The sequence below is a fragment of the Anastrepha ludens genome, chromosome 5, assembly GCF_028408465.1.
Source record: "Anastrepha ludens isolate Willacy chromosome 5, idAnaLude1.1, whole genome shotgun sequence".
Taxonomy (NCBI): Eukaryota; Metazoa; Arthropoda; class Insecta; order Diptera; family Tephritidae; genus Anastrepha; species Anastrepha ludens.
Window position 1 is genome coordinate 127,615,614 of NC_071501.1, and position 16,175 is coordinate 127,631,788.

Sequence of the window (16,175 nt, forward strand, 5' to 3'; positions counted from 1 at the left end):
TGGTCTGTAAATAGCTCCAGTTTCTTCTGTAAAATAGCTAGACGCGCCTACTTTTATGAGTGCGTTCTTAACATCCTGAAATACCACAACGCAGTATCCTTTCCTTCCGCCATACCATCTCTTGAACTCAATGGCTGCGACTACTAAGTCAATCATGCATTTGACAGCATCTTAACTTAAATTAACTATCCTCCGAATAACGTTTCGGAGATTTAAAAAAATTACGAAAAGTTGCGGTATTTGAATTACTATATACGCTCTGCTTGTTGCACGTTGTCAGAAGTTGCTGTTCAAACTGCTTAGTAACAAAGTTGTATGATCTGCTTGTTTTTTCAGGAAATCCGGAATAATGCCTGCTTTGGCAATAACGTTTGATACTCGAAACGACGAAAAAACGACTCAGCAGTTGTGGTTGCAAAATTAATGGAAACAGGTTTCCAACTCGTTTCACATCCACCTATTTCCCAGATTTGGATCCCTTAGATTACTATTTGTTTCGAATTGCAGAAACGAATGGTTATTTTTCAGACTTGGACAAATCCTATTATCCGGAAGGGATCAAAAAACTATAACAGCGTTGGACGAAGTTTATAAGCCTATAAAGAGAAAAATAAAGACGGTTTACCCCAAACAATTAGGTTTCAATTGCAATGGAAACAATACTTCCATCATGGACTTTAAAGTCATAATAGGTTTTCAAATGGAAGAATTATTTTGTTTTCAAAATTAAAATGTGTAAATATTGTTTTTTATTGCACGTTTAATTATTCGTTAAATACCTATAATAAAATTGTCTAAAAAAATGAAAGCTGAATGGTCGAAAGCGTTTATAATACGGCCGCGGGACAATCTGCAATCTCATGTCTACATAAAACAAAAGAAATTAGTACCTTCATACGAGAATGATGTAAGTTCCACTAATGAAATTTGTAAAATTCCTCTCTTTATTCTCTTACCGATTCACAGCCTTGCCCAGTACCAATGAACTGGCTGATGGGCTGGGAGTATGCGCGTATTTGGCTGCGCGAGCGTGATGATTATATTAGTGCTCGTCTGCGCAAATCCAAAGCGAAACGAATTAAAAACGACTATACTGCGTGGCTGGCAAAACGACAAATTAAACCAAAAAAAGTTAGCTAGCGAAGTGTACCTCATCTGAAAATTTAAACCTGCATCCTATTGGCGTCAATTTACATACCTTATGAGTGGATTGCAATGGTTGATTTGCCCAAGAACAAACAATTGTTCGACAAGGGCAAACTTTCGAAATTCCTAAAATTTGTGTAAGTTCAGGTCGGAATGAAACCAAAACAAAAAAGCGGTTGTATACCAATTTCGATTTCAATTGTATAAAATTTTATCTGTGTAAATATTTTCTGCACCACTCAGTTACAAAATATAAAAAGTGTATAAATTTTAGCTACTCGTATAAACATAGAACTTTCTCCGTAAAATTGTTATTCACAAAAGCGAAACTCGTAACCCTCTACTGCACGGACATCTTATTTATGGAGAAAAAATTAAACATCACTAATTTGCATTTGTTAGTAATTTGTTTATGTATATATGGGAAAAGTTTATTTCTTAGATTATACTATACGAGGTGTGTTCAAAAAGTTGCGCGAATTTCGTGTTTTTTTCAAAAATTATTTATCTATTTTGTCCCCTTGAGATATTATGCACTTGTGCCAACGTTTTTTTCAATCTTCGAAGCACTTAAAAAAACAATTTTTTTTATCTTGTTCAGCTCCTCCTTCGATGCCGTCTTTATCTCGTCAATCGTAGCGTAGAGTCGTCCTTTCATGGCCCTCTTCAGTTTCGGGAACAAGAAAAAGTCTCAGGGGGCCAGAGTGTGTTGTTTTTGCCAAAAAGTCGCGCACAAGCAGTGATGTGTGAGCTGGGCGTTATCGTGATGCAAGAGCCAATTTTTGTTCTTCCACAAATCCGGGCGTTTCTGGCGGATTGCTTCACGCAAATTGCGCATAGCTTGCAGGTAATATTCTTTATTGACCGATTTATCCTTTTGCAAGAACTCATGTTGTACAACGCCCCTGCAATCGAAGAAAACGGTAAGCAAAACTTTTACATTCGTCCGAACTTGGCGCGCTTTTTTTGGTCTTGGTTCGTGCGGCAGCTTTCATTGAGATGATTAAGCTTTGGTTTCCCCGTCATAACCATAAACCCACGATTCGTCACCAGTTATTACCCTCTGGAGGAAATTTGGGTCCTCGCGGATAGAGTCCAACATCTCATTAGCAATGTTCATGCAATGCTGCTTTTGGTCGAAATTGAGCAGTTTTGGTCCGAATTTTTCAACGGCCCGTCTCATACCCAAATCATTGAAAAGAATCGAATGGCACGAGGCAATCGATATGTCTAGGTCTTCAGCAGCTTCTCTAACTGTAATTCGACAATTGGCCAATACCATTTTCTTCACTTCATCAATTTTTTCGTCTGTCGTTGAAGTGCTCGGGCGTCCGGCACGCTTTTCGTCGTTTACATCTTCTCGGCCTTCTGAGAACTTTTTGTACCACCCATAAACGTTGCTTTGGTCCAAAGTAATGCATCCGCGTATATATTTAGGGAGAATTAAACAAATTCTTTTTCTCGGAGAAAAACAAATATATGAAGTAAAAATATTAAATTGAAGAAGTAAAAGGAAATTAGAAAAAAGAAAAACAAGTAAATATGATTAAAGCAAATCACATATCAATAATTTAAGCTCTTATATTATATTTAAAAAATCCATCTACGAAAAATCTTTAAATTTTGTTTAAGAATCCGAAACAAATCACAATGACAGAAAAAGCGAACGAAATTATCGAACAAATTCAAAGACTTAGGATCGGTAATGAAGCGACTAATCACGGACATGACCAACAGGCATCGAATACTACAAATTCCACGTATACCTTTACACCCACAAATCAACAGATGAATCCAGAATTTATTGCAACTATAAGTGCAACTGCAATTTATAAGTGCAACTGAGCAAGCATCGAGATGCGGTACCCCATTCATACTGGGAGCAGATGCAAATGCACATCATCATGTCTGGGGCAGTTCAGACACAAATGCACGCGGTGAGTACATTTTTGAATTCATTATGTGCAACAATCTTTATACAGGGTGGCTGATGAATTTTCCTACATTAAGAAACTCAAATAACTTTTTTTTTAGTGTATGGAATTCATTTTTTTTTTTTTCAAGTTGAAGGTCATTAAATTTTATTAAATGTAGCTTAACTAGTTTTAAAAATAATTGAATTTAAATGCCCCCCATGCTCGTTGACACAAGTGCGGCATCTTAGTAAAAAGTTGTTCATTGCTGCTTTGAGAGTTGCGACAGGAATAGCCGCAATTGTTGCCCGAATGGATTGTTTTAGTTCATCCAAATTTGTTGGCTTTGTTTTATAAACTTCTTGTTTACATAAACCCCACAAGAAAAAGTCAGGTGCAGTAAGGTCAGGCGACCTGGGGGGCCAACGAAATTCGGAGTTTCTTGAAATCAGTTTATTGGGAAATTTTCGTCGCAACTCTGTCATAACAGTCTGGGCTATGTGAGACGTTGCCCCATTTTGTTGAAACCACACAGAGTTGAAAGGAATTTTCTTTCGGCGTAGTTCTGGATAGAAAAATTCTTTCAGCATTTTCAAATAACGGTCTCCAGTAACCGTAACGGTGTGACCATTTTCTTCAAAAAAATAAGGCCCGACAATGCAGCGTGAAGAAACCGCACACCATACTGTCACGCGAAGAGGACGCAATTCCGTCTCGTGGAGTATCTGTGGGTTAGAAGTACTCCATATTCGACAATTTTGTTTGTTCACATTGCCGTTTAAATCGAAATGGGCCTCATCAGACATGAAAAGGCAGTTTAACATGTTTTGGTCTTCTTCCACCATTTGCAGGATCGTCTGGCAAAATTCCAAGCGAATCGGCAAGTCTGCTGCATTCAGTTTGTTAACCATTTGAATTTTGTAGGGAAATAAGTCTAAATCTTTGTGCATTATTGTTTGCAAAGACTGTCGGCTGACACCAAGTTGAGCAGATAAGCTTCTTGTTGAAACCCTTGTATAGCTGCAGCTACAGCAGCGATCGTTTCCTCCGTCCGAACTGGTGGGTTTCGATGATAAGGCCTTCTTGCGACTGTTCCTTGCTCAGCAAAATTATTCACCAGTCTCATTATGGTCCATCTGCTCGGGGGATCGCCGCCAAACATCCGCCTGTACTCTCTCTGTACCAAAACTACGGACTCCAGTGCGTGATAGCGGCGGACTATCCAAATTCTTGTTTGCGTGTCCCAGTTATCCATTTTAATAAATTTTAAAGATCAATCTGCAAACTAAAACAAAAATGGAACAGATAACTTAAAAAGAAAAAAAGTTATTCAATTTTTTTTTGGTAGCGGCTTTCATCAGCCACCCTGTATTAGCAATATAGGCAATACCCCTACCTTTGTAACTACTACAAGAAGGGAAGTTCTAGACATCACTTGTGTCAATGAATAAGGGGCGCAAATCTTACAAGAATGGAGAGTGTCTAAAGACAACTCTTTCTCAGATCATAGGTACCTAATGTACAATATTTCATTACCAACTAAGAAGTGCAAGCCGGTCATAAACCGCAGACGCACAAACTGGGGCGTGTTTGAAACCACACTGGCCAGCAAACTCCCTGGCGCGACATACCAAATTGACTCCGAGCTACAGCTCGACACAGCGGTTGACGAGATAACCTCAGCATTTCAACAAGCTGCGAAAGCAGCATGTCCTCAGAGAACAAGAAGAGGCAAACCGAAACCCCCTTGGTGGTCCACTGACATAGCAGACCTTAGAAAGGAGTGTAGAACTATGTATAACGAAGCGAAGAGAACTAACTCGTGGGATAGATACAAAGAATGTCAACGTAGATTTAAGTATGCCATAAGGGCAGCAAAAACAGCGTCTTGAAGAGATTTCTGTCAAAAGATAGAAAGTGTTTCGGAGACTAGTAGGCTCCGGAAAGTCCTATCAACGAGCCCAAGCAACCCTAGCTACCTCATAAAAGAGAACGGCAACTGGACAACTAGCAGTGCAGAAACACTAGAATTACTAATGCAGACACACTTTCCAGGTTGTCTCTGCAACAAAGACAGTAGAACTCAAACTATAGTTCACAACGGGAATCCCCCAACAGATTTCATAACGGAGGATAACATAAACTTTGCCATTGGCAGCTTCAGACCTTACAAATCGCCAGGTCCAGACGGAATCATCCCCGCTGATCTGCAACATACAAGAGATATGATCGCACCTATACTCGCCTTAATCTTCAAGGCGGCGATACAACTCAATTATATCCCCAAAAAATGGGCGGAAGTAAAAGAGGTATTCATTTCCAAGGGAGGGAAAACCACACACCCGAAACCGAAGGACTTCAGGCCGATTAGCCTATCATCCTTTCTGTTAAAAACCCTAGAGCGTTTACTAGATATGCATATCAAAGGAGAAATTGGCAATAAGCTATCACCGTCCCAACACGCATACAGCAAAGGCAAATCAGTGGAAACAGCGCTCCACGCGCTAGTTGACACGGTTGAGAAATCACTTCACTATAAGGAATACACCCTCGCTGCCTTTCTAGACATCGAGGGTGCCTTCAATAATATTTATCCGGAGGCTATTACAACTTCGCTAACGGAAATGGGTGTAAACAGGGCACTAGTCTCGTTTATAGAACGAATGCTAACTGGGCGAACAATAATCGCAAATTTCGGTGACACATCCACCAAGAAATTCCCGATCAGGGGCACACCCCAAGGTGGGGTAATCTCCCCACTTCTGTGGAACTTAGCTGTCAATAATCTTCTTCAAGAACTTGAAAAAAATGGGGGGGGGAAATAATCTCATATGCCGATGATATAGTTATAGCAATCTCGGGGAAGCACCTTCCAACTTTATGCGATCTTCAACAAAGATCTCTCAATAGACTATCACTCTGGTGTAAAAGTCGAGGACTTGAAGTAAATCCGGAAAAAAACGGATCTGATACTATTTAGCAGAAAACATAAAACACCTGCTCTTAAACACATATTCCTAGGAGGGAAACCACTTAGAGTAACAGAAAAGGCCAAATATCTAGGACTTATACTGGATAGGAAGCTAAATTGGGGGCTCACAGTCGCAGATAGAGTACGCAAATCTATGATGGCGTTGTACTCCTGCGGAAGGCTAATTGGAAAGAAATGGGGATTGGAACCCAGAATGGTACACTGGCTGTACACAGCAGTGGTTAGGCCTATTCTCTACTATGGCATTGTAATATGGTGGAATGCCCTTGAGAAGGGGGTGAACATCAAAAAACTTGACAAGGTTCAGAGACTAGCATCTGTTCTCATAACTGGCGCGATATCAACCACACCATCGAAAGCATTATATGCGACATTAAACTTCCTGCCAGTAGATCAGCAGGCAAAATATATCGCGCGCAGCACGGCAATAAGGCTGAACACTCTAAGCAAGTGGTCAAATAAGAGCTACGGTCACGGCAAAATCCTGGCTGGCACTTCGGAGATTCCCGGATTGGTGGACTATGCACTCCCGCCCACGCTTGCCATTACATCGTTCACGACCCTCCTACCCTCAAGGGAAGAGTGGGAACGGGACGATGTAAGACAGGGCGAGTCTATCCATGTATACACAGATGGCTCAAAGCTCGAGGGAAGGGTGGGTGGAGGTGTAAACTCCGAGCATCTGGGGATCTCCTTCAGTTTTCGGCTCCCCGACTACTGTAGTGTCTTTGGTACTTGACACTGGTACAGTGTGATGCGATATCCGGTAATGACATCTACATTTTCACTGACAGCCAGGCGGCGATAAAATCCCTCACAAAACAGTCGACAACCTCCAAGGTAGCCATGAAATGACGGACATCTAACGAGATGGCTGAGTCATTTCGCCTAAGGATAATATGGGTTCCTGGCCATCGCGACATTGAAGGTAACTGTAGAGCCGATGAACTAGCGGGACTCGGCACCAAGTTGACCGATGAGTGCATAGAAAATTACATAGGCATTCCCTTACAAACATGTAAGCTACTTATCCTTGAAGAAATCGTAAGGAAAGCAAACGCAAGATGGCGCAATGAAGCCACCTGCAAAATCGCCCATCAACTGTCGCCGACTCTTAGTGCTAAACGCACAGAATCTTTGCTAAGCCAAAATAAACACAATCTTAGCACACTGATTTCAGTCATAACGGGACATTGCCTAATAGGTAGGCACGCCCAAAGGATGGGTGTGCAAGCACACAACTTCTGTAGAAGTTGTCTTGATGAGGAAGAGGAGGAGACAATCTTGCACCTTCTGTGCCATTGTCCTGCTCTATCCAGACGGAGATTTGCTATTCTAGGCAAACAATTTTTAAACGAATTGGAAGATCTCAGTTCCACAGAAATAGGAGATCTTATAAAATTTTTGAAAAGCGCACAATGGTTTTAGGAGAAATAGGGAAAGCGGAAAGCTCCCTCACGCCCTGGGCTCCCGATGGGCTATGAGCCTGAGTGTGTCCCACAAGACAACCGCTTCAACCTAACCTAACCTAAGTGAATATTAAGGTTGAGTTCGATAAGAGAAAGCGAGTTGCATTCTCACCAGAAGCGAATGAGGTTTTCTTTTTGCAAACATTTTTGGATCGCATAAGCCGTCATTTGTTCTCTTAATTTTAAGCAGAAATATAACAAAATTAAACGAAGACTTAAGCATATAGAATCGATTTCATTTCCTTAACGAGTAAAAATAATTTTGCAAAGGAATTTCTTTCGTTTCATAGCAGAATCGACGAAACAATATCTAATCGTTAACGTGGCAATGAAAAAACGTTTATTTTGCTATCACGAAGGCGAACATCGTTTGCAGACAATGCCTGGCCTGCCTTTGTTACGGTGGAGAGAATACAAAAGGTGTGGCCAACATCATACCGTTAACTGGCCCTAAGCGATTTGGAGGAACTGACTGATCTGCTGATATAACAGAGGATGTCAGCAGTTTGTTGCAACAGAGGTCGGCAAAAACTGAGATTGTGTGGGTCATGCCTACTGCCTTCCTATATACTCATAAACAAGGCCCATTAGTGCACTAAATTCAACGTTTCAATGTAAACGTATTGGATTTTATTGTGTTATGAATGCAAATATAATTATTTTGATATCTAAACGATAATAAACTGAACAGTTTCAACAGAAACGATACATTTTTTGGGAGGTGTTCAATTAAACGTTACTATGCATCTTCGCTTTTATACTTTAGAATGGAATGGCCCGGACTTATAAACGTATTAATAACGTATTGTCATTTCCAAAACGGAAAGCTGTTCCTCATACAACTAATCATTATTGATCGTGCCGAAAACGTAGGCATATCAGGTATGTGTAAGTATAGTAAATGGATTGCAAAGCTTTAAACGAAGTCACTGTGTCTAATAAATTTCGTATTCCTAATACTAACAGTAATTCAGGAAAATTGTGTCAAGATACTTATTATATGTACAATAATTGATCTTGCAAAGGGCTCTCATCAGATTTAAATTAAAGAATGTGATCGAAGAAAATGGATTTTACAATGCGACCAGGGCACTAGGAGTTCAGAAAAAAGCTCCAGCAACGCCTCAAAGACTAATGAACTCCGTTTTATTTAGATGACATCGGCATGTTCAGTTCTTATCTACCACAACATAAAGAAAGTATAGAGAAAGTTCTGCAAAAACTTAGAAACCATTGTCATTAAATTCAGGATAGTTGTATTATCTGCAGCTTACTACAAAGCTAGCTTTGTCGTCCCGACAGTATACTTTTTATACATGATCATTGAGGAACCCCCACTGACAAGTTGTACTCCTCAATGCCTTTGTCACTTCTAAACCTTAGTGTATGGTCTGTAAATAGCTCCAGTTTCTTCTGTAAAATAGCTAGACGCGCCTACTTTTATGAGTGCGTTCTTAACATCCTGAAATACCACAACGCAGTATCCTTTCCTTCCGCCATACCATCTCTTGAACTCAATGGCTGCGACTACTAAGTCAATCATGCATTTGACAGCATCTTAACTTAAATTAACTATCCTCCGAATAACGTTTCGGAGATTTAAAAAAATTACGAAAAGTTGCGGTATTTGAATTACTATATACGCTCTGCTTGTTGCACGTTGTCAGAAGTTGCTGTTCAAACTGCTTAGTAACAAAGTTGTATGATCTGCTTGTTTTTTCAGGAAATCCGGAATAATGCCTGCTTTGGCAATAACGTTTGATACTCGAAACGACGAAAAAACGACTCAGCAGTTGTGGTTGCAAAATTAATGGAAACAGGTTTCCAACTCGTTTCACATCCACCTATTTCCCAGATTTGGATCCCTTAGATTACTATTTGTTTCGAATTGCAGAAACGAATGGTTATTTTTCAGACTTGGACAAATCCTATTATCCGGAAGGGATCAAAAAACTATAACAGCGTTGGACGAAGTTTATAAGCCTATAAAGAGAAAAATAAAGACGGTTTACCCCAAACAATTAGGTTTCAATTGCAATGGAAACAATACTTCCATCATGGACTTTAAAGTCATAATAGGTTTTCAAATGGAAGAATTATTTTGTTTTCAAAATTAAAATGTGTAAATATTGTTTTTTATTGCACGTTTAATTATTCGTTAAATACCTATAATAAAATTGTCTAAAAAAATGAAAGCTGAATGGTCGAAAGCGTTTATAATACGGCCGCGGGACAATCTGCAATCTCATGTCTACATAAAACAAAAGAAATTAGTACCTTCATACGAGAATGATGTAAGTTCCACTAATGAAATTTGTAAAATTCCTCTCTTTATTCTCTTACCGATTCACAGCCTTGCCCAGTACCAATGAACTGGCTGATGGGCTGGGAGTATGCGCGTATTTGGCTGCGCGAGCGTGATGATTATATTAGTGCTCGTCTGCGCAAATCCAAAGCGAAACGAATTAAAAACGACTATACTGCGTGGCTGGCAAAACGACAAATTAAACCAAAAAAAGTTAGCTAGCGAAGTGTACCTCATCTGAAAATTTAAACCTGCATCCTATTGGCGTCAATTTACATACCTTATGAGTGGATTGCAATGGTTGATTTGCCCAAGAACAAACAATTGTTCGACAAGGGCAAACTTTCGAAATTCCTAAAATTTGTGTAAGTTCAGGTCGGAATGAAACCAAAACAAAAAAGCGGTTGTATACCAATTTCGATTTCAATTGTATAAAATTTTATCTGTGTAAATATTTTCTGCACCACTCAGTTACAAAATATAAAAAGTGTATAAATTTTAGCTACTCGTATAAACATAGAACTTTCTCCGTAAAATTGTTATTCACAAAAGCGAAACTCGTAACCCTCTACTGCACGGACATCTTATTTATGGAGAAAAAATTAAACATCACTAATTTGCATTTGTTAGTAATTTGTTTATGTATATATGGGAAAAGTTTATTTCTTAGATTATACTATACGAGGTGTGTTCAAAAAGTTGCGCGAATTTCGTGTTTTTTTCAAAAATTATTTATCTATTTTGTCCCCTTGAGATATTATGCACTTGTGCCAACGTTTTTTTCAATCTTCGAAGCACTTAAAAAAACAATTTTTTTTATCTTGTTCAGCTCCTCCTTCGATGCCGTCTTTATCTCGTCAATCGTAGCGTAGAGTCGTCCTTTCATGGCCCTCTTCAGTTTCGGGAACAAGAAAAAGTCTCAGGGGGCCAGAGTGTGTTGTTTTTGCCAAAAAGTCGCGCACAAGCAGTGATGTGTGAGCTGGGCGTTATCGTGATGCAAGAGCCAATTTTTGTTCTTCCACAAATCCGGGCGTTTCTGGCGGATTGCTTCACGCAAATTGCGCATAGCTTGCAGGTAATATTCTTTATTGACCGATTTATCCTTTTGCAAGAACTCATGTTGTACAACGCCCCTGCAATCGAAGAAAACGGTAAGCAAAACTTTTACATTCGTCCGAACTTGGCGCGCTTTTTTTGGTCTTGGTTCGTGCGGCAGCTTTCATTGAGATGATTAAGCTTTGGTTTCCCCGTCATAACCATAAACCCACGATTCGTCACCAGTTATTACCCTCTGGAGGAAATTTGGGTCCTCGCGGATAGAGTCCAACATCTCATTAGCAATGTTCATGCAATGCTGCTTTTGGTCGAAATTGAGCAGTTTTGGTCCGAATTTTTCAACGGCCCGTCTCATACCCAAATCATTGAAAAGAATCGAATGGCACGAGGCAATCGATATGTCTAGGTCTTCAGCAGCTTCTCTAACTGTAATTCGACAATTGGCCAATACCATTTTCTTCACTTCATCAATTTTTTCGTCTGTCGTTGAAGTGCTCGGGCGTCCGGCACGCTTTTCGTCGTTTACATCTTCTCGGCCTTCTGAGAACTTTTTGTACCACCCATAAACGTTGCTTTGGTCCAAAGTAATGCATCCGCGTATTTAATTTCGTTTTTCACACAAAATTTGATACAGGTTCTTTAATCCGTCTTTTTGAATAGGTGAAAATCGAAGACGAGCCGAAACACGTGCAAGCAAAGCAGCTGTCAACAATTAACTGAACATTCAAAATGGCCGAACTCGTCGGCATGAGTGAGAGACATGAGTACCAACATATCGCCACAAAAAAATTGAAATTCGAATATACGTAACCTGCAAAAATTCAAAATTCGCGATACTTTTTGAGCACACCTCGTATTTTACTAGAAGAAGACGACGCCTTATATGACTCCTATGCAAATAGAGTGTTTGGAGTATTTCAGTTGTACCCAGTGTGGAAGCGGGAAAAATAGTTCCTTTTGTCACTATAGCACAAAAGTACATTGCATTTTCACAGAAAGTGTATATCATCAAAGTTGCCTGTGTCTCATTTATTTCGGAAAGTGTTGTCCGTACGAACATAATTTAAAGGAGAAGCTTTATGTCCTCTCCTTTACCGTTGAAAGCACCTTTCCTGTTGCCTGCGGGAGATGTAGAGTTTGATGCCGTTGGCATCGAAATCTTCCTTGAATGAATTCTAAGGACCTAGTCATTAATCAAGTAAGTTTACGCCGCCCGAATAATATTTCTATACATCAACAGACTTCGCTGACTCGATTTTAATATGCATTTCTCCTTTTTTACTAAAATACGTTTTTCTTGATATAGGTCGGTTTCCAACGAAAGTTGAAAGAATATTTGTGCCTTCTCCCAAACTTTTTCAATTCGTTTTCCGTCGGTATCTTACAGTTAGGGACACGATTAAGTCTTACCGTACTCAAAGCCAGTAAATCACTTTTCTTCGAGGCTGGGCCGTTAAACCAGTTTTCAAAAAAAAGTGTACGATTTTCATTTCTCGACACCGCTATCCTTTTAACAACAGTCCAGCTGATTTCCAGATTCGGTGCTCCCTCCGGATATTAATCACTTTGGGCTACAGCTAATATACCGAAATCGTAGCTAAATCCGGAAACTCCTCTTAAAAAAAATGTAAATCTCATTTGTGAGGCTTAGCCGGAATGTATTGGTTTAGGTGATGCCGGCACTTTATAGAAATAATTTGATCACCAACGACTAATAATTTGATCTTCTTTTGGTATGAGAAATAACTTTTCGCGGATTTTATTTATAAGCTTGTCGAATCTAACTTCACCCGGTGTTTTCATATCCTCGTTATTATTGAAATGCATAAAACGTTGTGTGATATCCCATATATTGCAAGTCATGGTGGTTTATCCTAATTCTTGGGTAACTGTTCCATGTTTTAGCCCGCTTTTCGTTCGAGCTACTAGGCTTGCCATTATTTTGTCACCATCGGAACTACTCTCATATGTCTCAGATATGTGCAACTCTTCCTAGGCAGAAATTTGTGTTCCAATAACTACATAGTCCATTAGCGAATTCATTTATATATATTAAATTACCATAAAAAGATATTTAATCCATTTCTAAACAAAATCGGATTGACGTTTTTACACAAAATATGATATTGTATTATTTGTAACACTTACATACACAACCAATTTATTTCTTTATTGTAGAAGTTAATAGGGACCATATTATCGATTAGTCGATTAGTAATTTTTTTACGTCAAAATTCTTTTTTTAATGAAATATCAACAAAAAATTGTCCTTGGAAAATAACCGTTACGTTTAGTTCGCTTGCGCACAATGCGTCCGTTACACCCGTTGCGGCAACGAATTTCCAACGGACTCATTGTGGCAGGTCTATAAACTAAAAAATATGAATGAGTAAAATTCCTAGATTGTTGGATTTTCATCATCCTTTTCAAAGCTGTGTAAGATGAGCATTTGCTTATGAACAACGAAGGGCCGCAAGTATTCAAAAATCTCCTTTATACACATACATATGTACGCATGCACATATATACTAAGCTTCCCAATTGACTGAGGAAAGCTTTACGAGTGAACATAAGTACCACAGAAGAGTTCACCATACTCACTCAGTGGTGACGATGATAAACGAAAAAGTGGTATAATTCCGAACTTACGAGTGGAGGCCATGGTATGTTACGACTTTTGCAAGCTTTTTCTTGGCCAACAAAATTATTGCGATTCTGTAAGAGGCGTGCCAGGAGAAAATTGAATGTAAACGAAGCGGTAAATGGCTGCTGCCACTTGTCAGAGTCGCATAACAACAACATAATATGTGCACACGTACATACATATGCGTATATGGACATACGTGCAGGGTATGATTGCAATTAAGAGTATGTGTGTGCTAACCCTGCAGGGAAACCTGCGTTGTTATACATATAATATTACAATTTTAATAAAAATGCATTTTAAATAATTGTCAGGACAATGAGTAAATGTAGATATGTACATATGTACATACATATGTACTCTATGAAATAAAGGGAAATTGATTTGGATAAAAAAATGCGACATAAAAGGTTTCAAATCACCAGATAGGAACCAGTTGATTTTCCTGCAGGTCCGTACTTACCTAAATACATGTGTATGTATATATTATACATACACCCATTTAGTTGGTTTCGTTTATATTAGTGCTGAAAGCTATTGTCGATTTTGCTGCTCTTACGGCGGTTGTGAATGCGGCCATTGGCTGGCAGTGGTGTATTTTGGCAAAACTTGAGAGACCGCCAGCGCAGCAAAAGCATACCTATGATAAAGGCGTCAATAGTGAGGGTGCCTTGTTGTTGGTCTCCATTTTTCGCCTTCCTCAAGCCAGCCAGAGTCTTGTTCATTTTCCATTTTCTCGCCGCGTCAATCAAACGAATTCCGTGTCCGTTGTCGCAAGTAGGTTCGGCACTTTGTGCTTGCCTCAGCTCGTTGTTGCGTCTCATATCCTCCTCATGCTAGAATTTGCGTTCTAACTGGTATTTGGTGAAGCATTCCATGCAACCGCTTAAGTAAGGTTACTATTAAATAGGGCTGAAATTGTTTATAATCTCTAAGTTTCGCAAAAAAAAAAAACATAATGCATGAAATGCGGTACGAGTGAGCGCAGTGGAGGACCACAGTATCACAGCTGTTGATAAAAAACGGATAGAAAAGTGTGGAAAATGTGTGAAAGAGAGTACAAAGAAACGATTGAAATGTAATAAATATCTAAAGGAAAAGTGAATATGCAAGAACAAACGAAAATTTCAAAAGAAACAATGAAAAATATAAATAAATACCGAAATTAGTAATGAAATGACAAGTGAGTATGAAAATTTGGCTGGAAATTCAAAACATATGTGGGCATATTGGTATAGGTGTGTACATGTGAATGTGTATGTAACTTTTACGTCAGACCATTGCCATACTTTTTATTGGTAGTTGCATGTGCTGCCACGCCATTTGGAGTTTAAACAAAAACAAAACTTATTAAACCAATCTCTTTTTTGTGAAATATGGGACCGTTGACAGATTAGACGAATAAATATTATATGTGACAGTGACCGTAATTTTTGTGGAAATATAACGTTAAGACACCACCACCTGCCACTGCATTTTTACATACACATACACATGTATGCATATGTTGCAGAAATGTGTGTGACCTTTTTTCTTCATTAGCCACAGCCAACTGGCGCTCACGAATTCCCTGCGTTGTGCAGATGTAAGAAGGCGGACTCGGACAATATGGTCACTCTAAACGTGTTTAGGCCTTGTCGAGGACCCATTTCATTTTTAAGGCTTTATCTGTTTGCGTTTGGTACGTTGAGACTAATCGAATATGCGATCATTGCTAAGTACCGAAAATTTTCCTTTCCATAAAAACTGTCGGCTTTTGGCAAGTGTTAATTTGTAGTTTTGGCTTTTTTTGTTGTTATTGACTAGCATAACTACATTCATACATCCGTGTGTGTACTTGTACATACATATGTATGTACGCATGTACCCACAAACGTACGTGTGCGAATTAAGCGAAAATTTACGACGCGCTGGAGCGAATTGGGGAGAATAATGTGATGTTTCTTTGATAGCACAATTCTGTGAGATACTAAATCAAAGGACCGCAAAAAGTCGAAATAACGGGCGGCGTTCCAAAGAGGTCAGTTCTTCGGCCTTTTTTGTGAAATATATTATATTGTAGGACGCTGTCTTCCGTGTGAGGATCCCAGAGGGAACGAAAATAATTGGCTTTGAGAACGGCCTCGCGATGGTGGTGATGGCTAAAAATGTGGGCGGTATTCGCAATAACCCGTTCCATGTGATCCGGAGCATGCACTATTGGCTAGCACAATACAACCTAGTCTTGGGCTTCAATATCTCAACCGTTTCCGCAATTAAACACTTAAGTATGATAGGCAAAAGGGCGTCATTCAAAGCACACCACGTATAGAGTACCATTACTAGTATTATTAAAAATTGTATTGGTTATACATAGAGTCGGCCATTTCACAAATCATACACTTAGTATAGGCATCTCGCACATGATGGAATGGGCCATGTAACTCGTAGCCGCGACGGACTTATGCCGGATATCATATTCAAAAAATAAATGCCATGATCCAGACTATAATAAATGTATGAATTTCAACGATATTTTTGTTTTGTATTACAATTTTAAGCTCTCGAGCTCTTAAAAATACCCGATACCACTCAATGCACGAGTTCAGAAGCGGGAATTCCACAAGAGCGTGAATATGATCCCTTTAATCAGAACTATTAAAATTCACTC

General features: G+C 39.2%; 3 protein-coding genes across 3 annotated transcripts in view; all 3 read left to right on the forward strand.

The window, feature by feature from the left end:
- Positions 1-682: 682 nt before the first annotated feature.
- LOC128864017 (uncharacterized) lies at positions 683-1,419 on the forward strand. Its single transcript, XM_054103483.1, has 2 exons — positions 683-907; positions 967-1,419. Exons 1-2 carry the CDS (start codon positions 803-805, stop codon positions 1,138-1,140), a joined length of 279 nt encoding a protein of 92 aa, XP_053959458.1. The 5' UTR covers positions 683-802; the 3' UTR covers positions 1,141-1,419.
- An 8,170-nt stretch (positions 1,420-9,589) lies between these two features.
- LOC128864041 (uncharacterized) lies at positions 9,590-10,326 on the forward strand. The gene is made up of 2 exons (XM_054103518.1): positions 9,590-9,814; positions 9,874-10,326. The coding sequence occupies exons 1-2, from the start codon at positions 9,710-9,712 to the stop codon at positions 10,045-10,047; spliced, it is 279 nt and encodes a 92-aa protein (XP_053959493.1). The 5' UTR covers positions 9,590-9,709; the 3' UTR covers positions 10,048-10,326.
- Positions 10,327-14,518: 4,192 nt separating this feature from the next.
- LOC128863184 (fibronectin type-III domain-containing protein 3A) overlaps positions 14,519-16,175 on the forward strand; it is a 103,559-nt gene continuing 101,902 nt past the window's right edge. The window contains exon 1 of the mRNA XM_054102189.1: positions 14,519-14,708. The gene's annotated coding sequence lies outside the window, so the exon portion shown is untranslated. The remainder of the gene's footprint in view (positions 14,709-16,175) is intronic.